The following is an 18,434-nucleotide window of genomic DNA, read 5'->3' as shown; positions in this document are numbered from 1 at the left end:
CCCTGGCTGTCCTGGAACTCACTTTGTAGACCAGGCTGGCCTCGAACTCAGAAATCTGCCTGCCTCTACCTCCCAAGTGCTGGGATTAAAAACGTGCACCACCACCACAGCCCGGCTTGCCCTGAGATTTCTAACTCTCTGTAGTAGATAGTAAAGCCTGATTTCTTTCACTATCTCTCTTACAATTCTAGAGGCAATTCTGGATGTCACTGATAGGCAACATTCTTACTGAATTCCAAGCCCAAGGTTGGCTCAAGGACTACCTAGGGCATTGGTGAAGGTCAGGAAGCAAAGTTCAATTTTGCTTAGGTATTTGGCAAGTCGTTGCTTGGAGGCAACTATAATAGAACAATACTGAAAGACAGCACACAGATCCATTCACAAGGACAAAATTGGAGCATACATGCTATGGGATGCCAAAGTTCTAGGAGACTAAGTTTCCGTGAAACTCTTCACCTCGGGACTGCTTCCAGGTTTCTAAACCTGTCAAGCAAGTCACTACTGGAGTGGATGTAACACCATCCCCTGCTTCAGCTGGAGTATTTTGTAGAGCATGGTCAGCACAGGTAGCCAAAACAGCTAAGTTCCCATGGGAACTTGCAACTGCAGCCAAGGCAGATGTCTCTATCCATGGCCTTAAGACCTGTTGTGGCGGTGGTTCCCAGCTCGTGGTGTGAGGAAGGAGGACGAGTGAGACCCCGGGGCGAGTGGGCAGCGGTGCCACTGATGCTGCTGCTGCTGCTGCTACTGCTTCTGCTAGTGCTGGAGGGTCGGCGGCAGGACAGCAATGGCAGATATCGACAAACTCAACATGGACAGCATCATCCAACTGCTACTGGAAGTGAGAGGGTCCAAGCCAGGCAAGAATGTCCAGCTCCAGGAGAACGAGATAGGAGGACTCTGCCTGAAGTCTCGGGAGATCTTCCTCAGTCAGCCTATCCTTTTAGAACTTGAAGCACCACTCAAGATATGTGGTGACATCCACGGGCAGTACTATGATTTGCTCCGTCTGTTTGAATACGGTGGCTTCCCTCCAGAGAGCAACTATTTGCTTCTTGGGGACTATATGGACAGGGGCAAGCAGTCCCTGGAGACGATCTGCCTCTTGCTGGCCTACAAAATCAAGTATCCGGAGAACTTCTTTCTTCTCAGAGGGAACCACGAGTGCACCAGCATCAATAGGATCTACGGATTTTATGATGAGTGTAAAAGAAGATACAACATTAAGCTGTGGAAAACATCCACGGACTGTTTTAACTGCTTGCGGATAGCAGCCATCGTGGACGAGAAGATATTCTGCTGTCATAGAGGTTTATCACCAGATCTTCAATCTATGGAGCAGATTCGGCAAATTATGAGACCAACTGACGTACCAGATCAAGCTCTTCTTTGTGATCTTTTGTGGTCTCACCCCGATAAAGATGTCTTAGGCTGGGGTGAAAATGACAGAGGAGTGTCCTTCACATTTGGTGCAGAAGTGGTTGCAAAATTTCTCCATAAGCATGATTTGAATCTTATATGTGGAGCCCATCAGGTGGTTGAGGATGGCTATGAGTTTTTTGCAAAGAGGCAGTTAGTCACTCTGTTTTCTGCACCCAACTACTGTGGAGAGTTTGACAATGCAGGCGCCATGATGAGTGTGGATGAGACCCTCATGTGTTCCTCCCAGATTTTAAAGCCTGAAGAGAAAAAGAGCCCAATGCCACGAGACCTGTCACACCACCACGGGGTATGATCACAAAGCAAGCAAAGAAATAGATGTCACTTGACACTGCCTGGTTGGGACTTGTAACATAGCGTTCATAACCTTCCTTTTTAAACCGTGATGTGCTGGTCAGCTTGCCCAGGTAGACCTGTCTGTCGGGCCCTCCTGCATTTGATTACTGCTGGCACTTGCTGGTTATAGCAGCGAGCGAAGTACTTCATTCTCAAGAGAGCATTTTGTTTTGTTTTGAACCTTTGTTCCCTTTGCGAATGGCTCTGATGATGGTGTTAAGCTGTACACCCTGGCAGGTTATCCTGTCTGAGGAGAAAGTGTAAAATTGATCTTTTTTTAATTTAGTATAAGTCATGAATAATGTAAATGCCTGTTTTCTTTAGGATATAAAGAGAGCCTTAGAGTGCGTGAGTCTCNACATGTAATTGTCATAAATGCATTCTGTTGATACAAACCACTGTGAACAATTTTTTTTCCAGTTTGTTTGAAAGGGACTGCTTTCCCTCATTGTCTTGTCATNTACAAACTAGTGTCTGCAGCTGTGGCAGCAGGAGTGACCTGCTGCCAGCCCTGCCCAGACTATCTGAAGCACACTCCCTCCCACTGCACATTTAATAACGATTAAAGCCATTCTTTTCAATGTCTGTGATTCCTTCCTAAAGCCAAAGTTTCTGTTGGACTGTATGGCACGCCCTGGGCGTGAGGTGGCCAGGGCATCGAGGCTGCGTGCGCAGGCCGCCTCCCTCCGTGGGGCCTCAGAAGCAGGTTATTTTAACTAGCAATAGTGGTATAGTGCTGAGTAAGCTATTAATGATGGAAGTTAATAACACTTTGTACAGCTCCCATATAGTCTATTCACTGAGTGGTCTTTTTACAGTTGGATCAGGCCTGAACCCGTCCATTCAGAAAGCTTCAAATTATAGAAACAACACTGTCCTATACGAGTGACCGATAATGCTTTCTTTGGCTACATTCTTTATTCTGCGGTGACAATGAGGCTTATAAATCAAAAGGAACTAACTTGCCGTCCACCGGTTTATATAGAACTCACAGTATCTATGACTTTTTAAAACTACGACCTGTTAAATGAATCTGTTTGCACAGATGCCCGTGTACAATGCCATGTGCTGAGAATGGTTTCAGGCTTATTAAATGCAAACTTGTAAAAACAAACAAACAAACAAAAACAGTTGGCAAATGTTGTTCAAGGTCTTCTCAGCCTGCTCAAGGCTGGGAATGTTACAGTCCGCCCCCCCCCCCCTTTTTTAAGATGAGGAATACAAGTTGCTGGGTGGGGGCAAAAGATTTACTTGTTTTCCATTATCCCATCTAGGGTAAAAAATAGCCAAGGTGACCATGCCTGTCTTAGGTCAGTGTCTATATTGCTCCTTACCTATCATGTAGAGCAAACATAGCATTGATGTATGTCTCTACCTTAGGTCGATAGGAGATCAAGAACACTCATAATTGTCTTACTGTCTCTGGCTAACTGGTCTTCTATAGCACTCTTTTCAAATAAGACCAGATCCACGAAGGACACTTCAGAGCTGCATATACACTAAATGCATTTCTTCATAGTGATTAATAACTGCCATGGTGAATAGCTGAGCTCACTGAAAGCAATCCTGTATCAAGGCAACTGATCTGTTTAAAATACAAGATCCAAAAGTTAAAAGCATCAAAATAAATTCTAATAAATTGTCCAAGCAGTGTAGAAATGAAAGTTGTAAGCCATGGGGAAGTGGAGAACCAGGATTCAAACCATTCCTGATTCTGTTCTTTTTTAATTTTCCTTTTGGCCAGTCCTTTTCAAACTTTAGCCATAGAATTCTTTACTACTCCTGAATGATTGATGTAAAAGCAACATGCTTCATGGAGGTATGCACATAGTCCTCCCTATTGAAGGAATAAAATATCAAATCCTCTAGTGTTTGGAAGGAGTACTTTAGAGAAGGAGATTAGATTCTCTTGCAAATGGGAAATAGAAGTTTCTATCCTATCTTTTCTATAGCTGTATCTATTGCAGTTCTAATGAGTGCATGACTTTTTCCTTACAAAACTAGGGCAGAAGCACCAGTAGCTGTTCCTCCCATACTGAGGCCCAATAGTACTGAAATAGTTAATGCTGTAGCAAGCTCTCTCTTGGGTGAGAGAAGCCTCCCAGTGATCCAAGAACTTGTCATAAGAATGATAAGTGAGGGCTGGAGAGATGGCTCAGCGGTTAAGAGCACTGACTGCTCTTCCAGAGGTCCTGAGTTCAATTCCCAGCAACCACATGGTGGCTCACAACCATCTGTAATGGGGTCTGATGCCCTCTTCTAGTGTGTGTCTAAAGACAGCTACAGTGTACGCATATACATAAAATAAATTTAAAAAAAAGAATGATAAGTGAGCCTAGGAGTAAGTTGATCCAACACACAAAAGTCTTTGGAGCTTTCAAACACTTGTATGTGAATGCAGCAGGTACGACCTGTGGAACAAACCCACCATCCCACCTTTGGAGGAATAAAATAGAATGAAGAGGTAGAAACAGTAAGCATTTGATTGCATAAGCTCTCTTTTACCTTTATGAATTTTCACTATGCAGGTACCTAGTCCAGAAACTTCATGTAGAGAAAGACCTATGCCAGATTTCTGATTCCATCAACAATCAGAAAAGCTATTAGAGTAAGAAACATTGCTGGATAATAAAGCATTACCTTCTTAATAAGGAGGGGCTATATGACAGCAAAGTCAATATGAGTGAGTGACATTAGGATAAGTATCACTAAGCACATGAAACATGCCCACCATTAATTCTGTAAGGGGAGTCGCAAATGTAGGAAAGGTAGTGGTGGCAACTATACAACTACGAGGGATACCAGACACTGGAGAATGGGGAAGCAGTATTCCTATTATTAGCAGTATTCTTTTTATCTTTATCATTCCTCTTTTAAGGCTTATTTATATGATCTTATTAGGTCCTACTGAAAAACAGATAGGTTCAGTTTTAAGCTTAATGGTAAAGAGTAATCCACCATCATAACCAGTTTTATATAATCTAAGTCTCCAAGTCCTTCCTTTAAGCCAGTCTTCTCTAACCTTTTTGCCAGACTCAGTGAATTTCACTATAGTGAGATTACAAGAAGAGCTGATGCAAGATCCTACTCCTGTCCAGGACCCAGACAGTAAAACTGAGGCACAACTAAGGCTATAACAATAATAATGGTCAGTACCTTTACAACTAGAACTAGACAGGCCAGATTCTGTTCAATTCCTTTCTACTATAATTAAATCTTCTTGGGCCTTCCAATAAACTTTTCCTGTGGTCTCACATCCCCAGACAGGACAGAAAAATTTTCTGCACCTCCACAATTATGAGCCTGAGATCTAGTCCTGCCATCCTGGGGGACATACATAAAAAAGATAAGCGCATAGATTGACTCTAAGCACCAAATGTCCACATCTCAAATTTCTATCTAAACCTTCATTTGGGCAAGACTCTGGGGAGCAGGACTCTTTTCTATCACAGTCAGGTAGATCCCTATGGGGTAATTGGTTAGGTATGTCCTAAGAAACTAGGCCTGCTATGAACTGACAGAGATCAAAATCAAGGTCAGGCCACCATTTACAGACTGAAAAACATATAGTACTGCTGTTAAGCTGAGCAGAGAGCCCAGGAGTCTCTATGACTACTTCTTGATTAGTTATGATATATCCTGCATGTACTTTAGAGGAGCCTTCAGTAAAAATTAAAAGAACATTATGTAAAGGCTGTAAAGATGTCAGACTAGAAAATAAAACCTAATGTACATTTAAAATTTTTATCAACCTATATAGAGGGTAATGGTCGTCTATAATGCCTTTAAATCCTATTTGAGCAAGCAACAAATCTGTACTATGCTGCTTTAGCCAAATGTTTTGGTCCACATTAACAGGCTCAATAATTATGTCTGGTTCTTTGCCAAAATAAACCAGTGTCTGTTTTTTTTGAAGTATTATCATATGAGCTACTGCCTTATAATATCCAAGTAAGAGGAGCTTTTTGCCACAATAATTCTGTAGGTGTATGAGTCATTATAAAAATCAGCAAATATAAAGGCAAAGAATAATCTATATAAGTAACAAATTGTTTTTCAATAGCTCTTTCTACTTTTTGTGAAATCAATAATCCATCCAATGTTAAAGTTCAAGGGAAGATAAGACCAGTACTCCCTTTAAGAATATCAAATAAGGTATCATCTGCACCTAAGATTCTCTCTTTTATCTCTTATATTCTGTTGGTGATGTTTGCATCTATGACTCCTGATTTCTTTCCTAGGCTTTCTATCTCCAGAGTTGTCTTCCTTTGTGATTTCTTCATTGTTTCTACTTCCATTTTTTAGATCCTGGATGGTTTTGTTCAATTCCTTCACCTGTTTGATTGTATTTTCATATAATTCTTTAAGAGGTTTTTGTGTTTCCTCTTTAAGGTCTTCTACCTGTTTACCTGTGTTCTCCTATATTTCTTTAAGGGAACTATTTATGTCCTTAAAGTTCTTTACTAGAATCCAGAGATGTAATTTTAAATCCAGTCTTGCTTTTTGGTGTGTTGGGGTATCCAGTACTTGGGAGAATGGGGTTCTGATGATGCCAAGTAGCCTTTGTTTCTGTTGGTAAGGTTCTTGTGCTTGCCTTTTGCCATTTGGTTATCTCTGGTGTTATTTTGTCTTGCTAACTCTGGATGGAGTCCCTCCTGTTAGCCTGTAGGCCTGTGACAGCACTCCAGGGAGACCAGCTCTCTCCTGGCGGGACCTATACACAGAAGGCTATGGAACAGTCTTAGCTCCAGAGTGCAGATGGCAACTGGAAGGATCCTGTCCCAGCTGCTCCACTGTTCCTGTCCCCTGTGCACTCCTGGCCAGTCCCACTTTAGACAGTTATTGGAGAGAAAGGGGAAATCTCACCTCTAAGCCTAGTAATGAAAGCATAAGCTATTGGTGTTCCTGAAAAGACCACCAATAGCTTATGCTGAAAGATCAAGAATTGATGAATAGAACCTCATAAAATTGCAAAGCTTCTTTAAGGCAAAGGACACTGTCAATAAGACAATTTGGCAACCAACAGATTGGGAAAAGGTCTTTTCCAACCCTATAACCAATAGAGGGCTAATATCTAATATATACAAAGAACTCAAGAAGGTAGACTCCAGAGAAACAAATAACCCTATTTTAAAATGAGGTACAGAACTAAACAAAGAATTCTCAACCGAGGAATACCGAATGACTGAGAAGCACCTAAAGAAATGTTCAATATCCTTAATCATCAAGGAAATGCACATCAAAACAAGCCTGAGATTCCACCTTACACCAGTCAGAATGGCTAAGATGAAAAACTCAGGTGAGAGCAGATGCTGGTGAGGATGTGGAGAAAGAGGAACACTCCTCCATTGCTGGTGGTATTGCAAGCTGGTACAACCACTCTGTAAATCAGTTTGGTGGTTCCTCAGAAAATTGAACATAATTCTACCAGAAGATCCAGAAATACCTCTCTTGTGCATATACCCACAAGATACTCCAGCATGTATTAAGGACACATGCTCCACTATGTTCTTAGCAGCCTTATTTATAATAGCCAGAAGCTGGAAAGAAACCAGATGTCCCTCAACAGAGGAATGGATACAGAAAATGTGGTACATTTACACAGTGGAGTACTACTTAGCTATTAAAAACAATGAATGTATGAAATTCTTAGGCATATGGATGGAACTAGAAAATATCATCCTGTGTAAGGTAACCCAATCACAAAAGAACACACATGATATGCACTCACTGATAAATGGAAGCTCAGAATCCTTCTTAGAAGGGGGAACAAAATACCCTTGGAAGGAGTTACAAAGACGAAGTTCAGAGCAGATCCTGAAGGAACGATCATCCAGAGACTGCCCCACTTGGGGAGCCATCCCATAAACAACCACCAAACCCAGACACTATGGCAGATGCCAACAAGAGCTTGCAGATAGGAGCTTGATATAACTGTCTCCTGAGGGGCTCTGCCAGTGCCTGGCAAATAAAGAAGTGGATGCTCACAATCATCCATTGGACAGAGCACAAGGTCCCCAATGAAGGAGCTAGAGAAAGTACCCAAGGAGCTGAAGGGGTTTGAAGCCCCGTAAGAGGAACATCAATATGAACTCACCAGTACCCTCAGAGCTCCTTAGAACTAAACCACCAATCAAAGAAAACATATGGTGGAACTTGTGGCTCTAGCTGTATATGTAGTCATCAATGGGAGGAGAGGCTCATAGTCATCATGTGAAGGTTCTATGCCCCAGTATAGGGGAATGCCAGTACAAGGAATGAGAGTGGGTGGGTTGGTGGGCAGGGAGAGGAGGGGATGGGATAGGGGACTTTGGGAGGGGAAACTAGGAAAGAGGATAACATTTGAAATATAAATAAAGATAATATCTAATAAAAAATGAAACAAACAAACAAACACAACAACAAAACCCCAGGTCCCTGGAGGCAAGAACCCAAAAACTCCTGCAGGCAGGGTTGGAAATCCCATTTCTGGGGTTAGCACCTTGTAGTTTGTGGAACTGAGGTCCAATCCTGTGCTTCCTGGGGTGTTCTGGTAAGTACACCAGAACTTACCAGATTTCTCTCGCTTAGCAACAGCTTCATGGCCCCATGAGCTGCTTGCTTTGCATGTCTGGGGCTATGAGGCTGACCTCTCTGCTCATTTCCTGACAAGGGATGGCCCTGACTATTTGTTTTAGATTTACATTCCCTGGCCCAGTGACTACCTTTCTCGCATTGAGGACAAATGCCTGGCATACAACCTGGTGGTCCGTTCGTACCTCTGTTCCTGGGACAATCATTTTTAATGTAACTCTTTATTTAAAACATCCTTTCTTCCCTTGTCTCTGGGAAAGCATTGCTTGTACAGTGGTCCCTTGTAAGGCAGCAGCCATAGTCAGACCCTGATTATATGAGGGTCCAATTTCTGCACAAAGACTAATGTATCCAGATAAATCCGTCTTTGCTTTGTATAGCCTGGTGGCTGTACAACAGGCTGCATTAGCATTCTCATAAGACAATTGTGTAACAAAAGGAACTCCTGCCTGAGGATCTCCAAAACTCCTACCAGCTGCTTTTAGCAGTCTGTCTACAAATTCCTGAACTGGTTCATTAGGACCTTGTTTGATGCTAGATAAACTCCCACTGAGATCCCCTCTAGTTGGCAATTGGGGCCAAGCACTACAGAAGAGCTACTGCAATCTGGGCATAAACCCCTGCAGACAGACCAATTTGATTAGCATTGCCTTCATAAGGTCTCTCCCAAGAGCATGTTAAAAGGATCTCAGATTGCATTGCTAGTCTGTGCATTCATCATAGCAGTTCTTTTTTGCTTCATGCCATTCAGAAATCTAAATTAAGTAATCTCCTCCTGACAAAGTAGCCCTACATATAGTTTTCCAATCTGGGGGGTTAAATTTGCTTCCATCACAGTATTCAATAAAGTTCGTGTAAAGGGAACTATAGACCCATACTGTGCCAAAGCTGTTTTTAACTCTTATCACTTTCAACTCTAATGACTGACTGATGTTGTCTGACTCTATTACCCCACTGATCACTTATCTCAACTACAGGAAAAGCTAACACTTCAGATGTATCCTGTCCCTCCCTGCGAGCCTGATTCACAGCTCTTTCTAGTGGTGATTTGCATATCCTAGAATTATTGCACTTAGAATTAGCACTTTTCTGTACTTGAAGCACTCTTTAATTCTTGTAGCTCATTAGTCAGTTTTTGCAGCTTAACTTCTAACTCTAATTAATAGATTAGTATGTCCATCTGGGCAGCATCTCCTGCAGGAAAAGCCATAGGCAGAGCAGAAGGGACATAAGGAGGCCAATTCTCATTATGGTATTTGGCAGCCTCTTCTTCTAAATCAGCTTCCTCCTCTGGATCTAATTCATCATCAGTGTCTCCAATTTCCTTTATCTTAGCTGTAAAGGGTGTGCAAGGTCTGTATTTCTTTAATTTAGAATTGAGAGAGACTTTTTCTGAGGAAGCCCTCTCAGACAGGGATTCTTTCTGCAGTTCTTCAAGCTGTTCCTGGGCACTAGCTAATGCCTGCAAGGTCTCTTTTTCTTTATTATTATCAATAGCATCTTTTATAAATGCTCAGAAGCAAAAGGTGGTAGGGTCTGCCTGGGTGTTTTTCAGAACTTCTCCAACTTTTTCCCAGGACTCTGTATCCAAAGTTCCTTCTTCTGGGAACTATGGACAGCATGAATCTGTTTGAGAAAAAAAAAATAAATAAAGGCCTGTTTTGAAAACCCTGCTCCTCTCACCTGAAGCAGCTCTTTTAGGCTAGGGACAAAGGCCTGTTTAGTATTCCCCTGCCCCATTACTCTGTCACACCTAGGTGAAATCTTCATTGGGTCAACACCTCTTCAACCTAGCCTGTATCCCCTCAAATGCAAGTCCTGCAACAAAAGCCTCCAAAACATAAAATTTATAACCTGCACTTGCATTAATGTTGTTTGTTGCTTACCACGGAGGATACTGTTACTTTTATGTTTTCCATGGAGCTCTGCCCAAGACAGCATTTCTCAGCTAGTCCACCATTTTCAGGCCCCACATTAGGCACCACCTGTAGCCATCTAGTGGCCTATTGTTGAACAGGGTTCACCTGAATAGAGGGCTGGAATTTGAAAAGGGAGAGGGGTGAGAGAAGCATGAAGACAAGTTTGTGTTCTGATCAAGGAACAAAGTTTAATAATAAGCTTTGTGTTTATAAAGGGAAAAACCACAAAACCTGATTCAGCTGGAGTATGTTGTAGAGCAAGGTCAGCACAGGCAGCCAAAACAGCTAAGTTTCCCTGAGAACTTGCAACTGCAGCCAAGGCATATGTTTCTGTCCAGGTCAATAAGACTTGTCATGGCAAGTGTTCAAGGTCTGCTTATTCTACTCAAGGCTGGGAATGTTACACTACATCATCTGTCTCTCTTCTTTTAAATAAACCCATTTACCATTCACTTGTATTTTATTGATTCCTTTTTTTTTCTACCCATGCCTTTTCTTCTTGAGACCACTTTAACTCTCTATCCTTGATGTCCCTATTTCATGCTGGGTAATTAATGCGACAGTCATTGGAAGAGAATGTGCATGTATCTTCTCATGATTCCAAGTTCAAGGGCAAATCTGGCAATGAACCACTTCTGCAAAGGACCATGTAAGTTTTCTGTGATCTTTGTGGTTATGTTTTCTAGATTCTTTTCTATGGCCCAATAGGCCAAGCGGAAGTCATGTTTCTCTTTATCTACAGCCTCATGACCACCTCCATTTCTCGTTCTAAAGAAATGCATCTGTTTCTTTTATTATAGGGTGATTAGCTCTGAGTAATGGGGTAATTGTATTCCCCATGAAGAATCATTGAAAAGAAATGAGTAAGGACATCAAATTAGCTTCAGCCCAACAACAACCATCAGCACACATGGGGATCAATGGCCTGGTGATGCTCCAGGGGCAGGAACTGTGTCACACTTCCCCTTATGAGGCCATGCTAGCCCAGGTAGACAACTGATGATGCAAGGGTATGTTCTTCCAGAAACACAAGACATGGAATTTCTTAGGCAAAGCATTATCACATCTGTGAAATGTTCACTTTGGCGAGGCATTTTGAAAGAAAACAGTGCCCAGAGTTTACCAGAGTGTATTGCCACATTGGTGTTCTCTACTTAGCATATGTCAACTTGCTAGAGTTATACAGAAGCTGGTGATCAGCATAAACCACATGGGTTTGCATATTCCAGTAAACTTGATGACCCTGTTACCCCCAGCTGATTTGACTGTGAGAAGTGTCATTTTACCTGCCAAGTAGAAAGAAGGGATTAAAGTCAGAAACACCACAGAGTACAACACAGGGCTTTTGACTCAGGTGCTGTGGGTCATGGTTGGAGAAAAATGGAGAGTGAAAACCTGTCTATACCATACTCTGCTTGGGTTACAGTGGCAGTCATAGCAGGAAGAGGAAGTAGGTAACAGAAAGGCAGTCTATTTGGCTATACACAGACACCACAGACCCTGAAAAATGCATAGACCAAAATAAAGCCAAACTTTTATCTTTCATGTAAAAGGGCAAGCCTCTGGTTTCTGTTGTTCTCTGATGACTCAAGCCACTTATCATCAAGTCTTTCATTTTTGTGCTTGTAAATGACAGAATGTCATTCTTAATATGGAAATATTCTTCACTGTGTAAAATGACACAATTTTTACTGCATTTACCATGTAAGTTGAGATCCTATCTCAATTGATGTTAGTGATGCTGAGAAAAAACTGCAGCTATCTCCTCAAGGACCACTGGAAATTCCTGTGGACTGAGCCCTGTAGTACAAAAGCTGGATTGTATAATCTCCACTTCTCACTTTTTCAAAAAATGTGCTGCTTCCAACACAGCTATGTTATGTTAGTGCAGCATGGAAAAGGAAGCATAAGGCCACTGTACTTACCAGCTGCAAGAAAAACAGTGACCATTGAGACACAGGATAACCAACATCCAGTACAATGCTGTTGTCCTACGCCCTTCCAGAAGAGAGAGAGAAACTGTCCTCAGTGAGGATGTTCTCCAACGGGCCTCAGATAGTTTTCTCAACACCTATCACAACAAGGGGTCAGAATAAGGTGCTGGCTGCTTCTGGGACTAGAACAATTTTCCTTTTCTGTTCCTCTTAGTCTGCCTGTTAGTTTAGCTAGCTCGGGCCCTACTTCTCTGTCAGTCAGCAGGAGCCTCCTCCATCAAGCAGACCTGAACAGAGAAGGTTTGGTAAGAATTACAGAATCCAGATGTTCATCACCCCATAACTGGCCATGTATTTTGGATTGCTTGTGCCAGGAAGCATAACTGGAGTACCTGCGTTTCACCATGGGTCTGTGTTCAAAATGCTGGCCCTTTCATAGGTCCCTGAATGTGGGGCTAGCCTCAGGCCTTGTTCCATGTTATGTGATTTTTCCTGGTGTTTTTCTGCAGTTCCACAGCACTGAGCTTTAGAATGCTCATGGAACCTCACGGGAAGCACCATTCACTGAACTAGCCTGAAATGGAGATTTAATGAAGCAGCCCAGCAGAAGGAGCAGAGGAAGCTTTTTCATGCCAAGTGCCAGCTTTGTGGTAGAACAAAATGATCAATATATACCAAATAATTTGCACTAGAGAGTAGAGTAGGTAGGTTTAGGATTCCAATTCTTCTTCACATATGAAAGCCTCTGGGTCTTCCCTACTTGGAGGGGATGTAGCAAGTAACCATAGGCCACCCAGGGGAAAGCCCACACTTTGAGATCAGGGAATCTCATCTGTTTTCCCATCCACGTATCCCTACCCACTGCAATACTTGTTACCAACACCTTCTCTGGACTCAAGTGGCAAGCACTTCAGACCTCTACTTGTATCTTGTGAAAAGACAGTTGATAGGTCAGCCAGACATTGCACATGGCTGGATGCCCTGGGCCAAATTGTGAAACAAGTTCCATACTGGCTTCCCATGGCTTCTTTGAACTAGTTGTCCAGGGTGTTTAATGTTTCACATAGGGTTGGCTAGGGTTGGAGTCAAGAGAAACCTGATTTAGAGGGATGTTTCCAGAAGTGGCAATTACACAAAAATATGAAAGTGCCATTTGGAATGCAGACTTTCTCCATTGCAGGCAAAGTTTGCTAAGATCAACTTTACAGAAGGCACATTAGAAGGAATGTACTCCCCTCAGTGTGTGTGTGTGTGTGTGTGTGTGTATGTTTATATTTGTGTATACATGTATCTGGGGCTTATGTGTATGTGTTTGTTCTCCCAACCAGATGTAAAGAGTAATTATCAAATGACTCAAGTTTGAAAGCAACCTGGACAATCAAAGACTAGACCTGTAATGCTTTGTGAAGTATTAGGTATCTGTCTCAGTGTGTCTGTGCAATATTCAGGATGCTATAAAATCCTCCATCAGAACTATGGGTCTGAGCTGTCCCTCTGCACAATTCATTCACGCCTGAAGGACAGATGGACCCTCCCTGCTTCTCAGTATTTTGATGTTGGCTCAAATCCAGATCCCCAACTTGACACTTGGATAAACCAAACAGGTCATGCTTTCTGGAGACCTCAGCTTCCCTTTTCACTGTCTTCTCTGGCCTCAGGAAGAGCTGTAGGAAGGTAGCCTGGGTATCATTCTCAGGGTACATGAAAGATTTTCTGAAGCCTGGTAGTCTTTCTCACTTTCCAGGATGTTGCCACCATTCCACATATCTCTACTTGCAGATTTGCCGAGACATCTTTATAGCAAGCCACTATGTCAGGACTATTCTGGCACCTCTGCTCAGCATTGAACTTCCTACAGAAGAGAGGCAGAAGGACTACTAGCTCAAACCTACTTCTCAAACTCTTCCCTCAGTCCTCAGGGTCCCAGGTGGTCCCAGAGTGAGGTAACCCAATCACAAAAGAACACCCATGGTATGCACTCACTGATAAGTGTATATTAGCCCAGAAGCTCAGAATAACCAAGATACAATTCACAGACCACATGAAGCTTAAGAAGAAGGAAGACTGAAGTGTGGATACTTTGGTCCTCCTTAGAAGGGGGAACAAAATACCCATGAGAGGAGCTACAAAGTCAAACTGTGGAGCAGAGATTGAAGGACAGGCCATCCAGAGACTGCCCCACCTGGGGATCCATCCTATATACAGTCACTAAACCCAGACACTATTATAGGTGCCAACAATTGCTTGCTGACAGGAGCCTGATATAGCTGTCTCCTGAGGAGCTCTACCAGTGCCTGACATATACAGAGGTGGATGCTCTCAGTCAGTCATTGGACTGAGCACAGGGTCCCCAGTGGAGCAACTAGGGAAAGGACCTAAGGAGCTGAAGGCGTTTGCAGCCCCATAGGAGGAACAACAATATGAACCAGTACAACCCAGAGCTCCCAGGGACTAAACCACCAACAAAAGAGTACACATGGTGAAAGTCATGGCTCCAGCAGCATATGTAGCAGAGGATGTCCTAGTTGGACATCAATAGGAAGAGAGGCCCTTGGTCCTGTGAAGACTTTATGCCCCAGTGTGGAAAAATGCTATGGCCAGTAAGCAGGAGTGGGTGGGTTCGTGAGCAGGGGGAGGAGGGAGGGAGAGTGTGTTTTTCAGAGGGGAAACCAGGAACTGGGATAACATATGAAATGTAAATAAAGAAAATATCCAAGAAAAAAAGAAACTGGAAACCACCCAGATGTCCCTCAACCAAATAATGGATATTGAAAATGTGGTTCCTTTACACAATGGAACATTCAGCTATTAAAAACAATGATATAGCCGGGCATGATGGCGCATGCCTTTGATCCCAGCACTTGGGAGGCAGAGGCAGGCNGATTTCTGAGTTCGAGGCCAGCCTGGTCTACANAGTGAGTTCCAGAACAGCCAGAGCTACACAGAGAAACCCTGTCTCGAAAAACCACAAAAAAAAAAAAAAAAAAAATGAAATCTGAGCAAGGTAACCCAGACCCAAAAGGACACACATGGTATGTATTCACTGGTAAGCAGATATTTGTCAAAAAGTATAGAATACCCATGATATATAACCCACAAACTGCAGGAAGTTTGACAGAAAATACTGCACAAGGGAGGATGCTTCAGTTCTACTAAGGAAGGAACACAAAATAACCATAGAAGGCACAAGGAGGGAGAGAAGGGGTTGGTAGATAGGAGGAGGAGGAAAAATAGGAGCAGGAGCAGGAGAAAAACCAAGGGGGCCAGGAAAATGATTGGAAATATTTAGCTTCTGGCGGTTTGGTTGGGGGTAACCTCTAAAAAGTCCCAAAGACCTGGGATGTGAGAGGTTCTCAGGACTCAGTGGATGTTATCCAAAATGTCCAACAGTGGGGAGATGTAACTGGAAGAGACCACCCCCAGTAGATAGACAGGGCTCCAGTGGGAAGATGGGGTCACCACCTATCTTCAGATTCAGGTGACCCAGAATTGTTCCTGTCTAAAGAAAATTCAGGGACAAAAAAACGGAGCAGAGACTGAAGGAAAGGCCATCCAGTGACTGGCCCATCTTGGGATCCAACCCATGCACAAACAACAAATCCTGATACTACTACTGATGTCATTTTGTGCTTATAGACAGGAGCATGGCATGGCTCTCCTCTGAGAGGTTCTGCTAGCAGCTGAGACAGATGTAAATACTTACAGCCAACCTTTAAACTGAACTTAGGGACCCCTTTGGAAGAGGTAAGGGAAGGAATGAAGGAGATGAATGGGATGTCAAACAAGACTAACAGTATCAACTAAACCAGACTCCTAGGAGCTCCCAAAGACTGAGCCACCAACCAAAGCACATGCATAAGCTGATCTGTTGCACCCATCACATATGTAGCAGAGGACTTCCTTGTCTGGCCTCAGTGGAAGTGGATGCACCTAATCATGTTGAGACTTGATGCCTCTGGGAAGGAGGATGGGCAGAGGAAGGAGGTAAGGTGAGGGTAGGTGGTTGAGTGAGGGGGCCTGTGGTTGAGGGAGCACCCTATCAGATGCAAAGGGGAAGGGGGAAGTGGTGCAGAACTCTTAGAGGGGGCATCAGGAAGCAGGGTGGGAACCATTTGGAATGTAAATAAAAAAAACAATTTTAAAACGTGAAAAAAAAATCAGAGATACCTCCAAGGAAATGTCAAGATATGCTTCAAGGTCACACAGACATAAAAACAAATCAAGAAGAAATATGGAGGATGGAAGAAGAAAGAAGGATCAAAGCATAAAGGAAAATGAAAACTCAAAAAGTCAGGAACATCAGAATCCCTATTTCAAAAGTCAAAACATTGGAACTCTAAGCTAAGACATCCATCATGAACAGAAGACACAAAGTTAATGTCCACAGCTGAGTATCAATTAGGTTTACCCAGGAATGTATGTGATGCAAAATTCCATATGTGATAAAAGAACAGTATGAGATCAGGGGCCAAAAATCACACAACATCTATTCAGAAGAAAGAAAATTTATCATTTTCTGGAAATGGAAGTAATTTGAGATCACTTTATTTAAATTTTTTGTCCAGCAAAAATAACTATCACAAGTTATGCCCCATTTCAAAGATCTGATTCAGTTGGGCCTTGGATGAAAGGACAACTGTGTGAGACTTGGAAAATAATTGGAGAGATATAGTAGAACCAGAATGGAACTGGGTTAATATGCTCAAAGTGTCTTGATGCAAGTGTCAGTGAAATGCCCTTGCACAATTAATATATATGGGGAATTTAAAAGAAATAGTCCCCATTTTAAAGTGACAAAGAAAAGTCATAGTTCAGAGAAAGGTAAATGTATGAAGAAAAGTGAAGTCATGAAGAAAAGTGAAATAAACCAGAAGAAGCTGAAGTCAAAGCTCCCAAGTGAGTAAAGTCAAAAAGCAGAAAACCATTCCTCTGAACTTGTGCAGAGAAAAATCACAGGAAAGAACTCACTATGTCCAAGTGTAACTGATGGTCAATGTTGAATTCCAGTCAGCAATGTCCAAATTCAGTCAAACCACAGATTATGAAGTCCAGCATACCACCAACTGTTAAGTCCTACAGATCAACACCAAACAGCTGTCTGCACAGAACAACACAAACCAGCCCTAGGCACTGCACTGTATGGACAGCTGTCTGTCATTCCTCAAATGGACTCTGGTGAGATCTGAGCATTAGTGACCACTCAGAGCTGGCACAACCCACATTTGCCTTTTCTCACTTTTTGGTACCATGGGGCTGTGTCTATCTCTTACCTTTTGTTTCAATGTGATCAAGGCTCTGTCAAGAATCACCTTAAGAGAGGAATAGCATTATTTAGTCTCATGCTATGAGGGGCTTGCTGGAGGGTTAGTAGGCATTTTGGCCAGACTTGGATTTTGCCACTAAAATATAACTGTTGCAGCTCTGAAGGGAAAGGTATACTGTCAGCTGGGAGCCAAGAAATACCAACCACAAAGTCACAACACACAATAAGCCTCACACAAGAGATTTATTGGGAGACAGAAACACAGGAGGGTGGCTGCCCCTGCTCAGGTGATAAACATCAGTGAAGTAAGCAGACACACGACCCTTATATATAGGGTCTTGATGGGCAGAGTTTCCATGGTGAAGATTTCCAGAGTAATGAATGATGGTATTTGAGTCCTGAGATTGGAGAGCTCAGAGATTGGTAGGGTTTTCTCATTGAGGTATGGTGGAGTTTCATGCTTCTGGATGAGTGGATTACTATGGAAAACTCACAGTTCTTCAGTTCATGGATTGATGAAATTAATACTTTTTAAAATTCTTGTAGTGTTGGCCCTGGATACACTCATGCCTTGGAGCTGGGAACAAATATTACCAGCTGTTAGAAAATAACTGTTGGAAGAGGAGAACTCCAACAGGTCCAAGTCGTAGTAGCCACTCCCTGTGTAGGTAATGTAGGCAGTCCCGGTACACATCTCGGATTGAGAAAGAAGATGCTCTGTACCCCATTTTTAATAGGGTTATTTGATTTTTCTGGAGTTCAGCTTCTTGAGTTCTTTGTATATTTGATATTAGTACCCTATTGAATTTAGGATTGGTAAAAATCCTTTCCCAATCCGTTGGTGGCTTTTTTAAGGCAAATGGATGGATCTGGGGGATATCATCCTGAGTGAGGTAACCCAATCACAAAAGAACACACATGATATGCACTCACTGATAAGTGGATATTAGCCCAGAAACTTAGAATACC

The 18,434-nt window shown here is 42.6% G+C and overlaps 1 protein-coding gene across 1 annotated transcript; it reads left to right on the top strand.

Annotated features, from left to right (window-relative positions):
* Positions 1–527: 527 nt before the first annotated feature.
* LOC110288037 (serine/threonine-protein phosphatase PP1-gamma catalytic subunit-like) lies at positions 528–2,881 on the top strand. Its single transcript, XM_021154493.2, has 2 exons — positions 528–1,729; positions 2,595–2,881. Exons 1-2 carry the CDS (start codon positions 788–790, stop codon positions 2,607–2,609), a joined length of 957 nt encoding a protein of 318 aa, XP_021010152.1. The 5' UTR covers positions 528–787; the 3' UTR covers positions 2,610–2,881.
* The last annotated feature ends 15,553 nt before the right edge of the window (positions 2,882–18,434 follow it).

This window comes from Mus caroli, unplaced genomic scaffold, assembly GCF_900094665.2.
Source record: "Mus caroli unplaced genomic scaffold, CAROLI_EIJ_v1.1 scaffold_10999_1, whole genome shotgun sequence".
NCBI lineage: Eukaryota > Metazoa > Chordata > Mammalia > Rodentia > Muridae > Mus > Mus caroli.
This window is presented reverse-complemented; position numbering and strand designations above follow the sequence as displayed.

Coding starts and splice junctions, on each gene's coding strand:
- LOC110288037 (XM_021154493.2), top strand. CDS start 788: ATGGCAGATATCGACAAACTCAACATGGACAGCATCATCCAACTGCTA.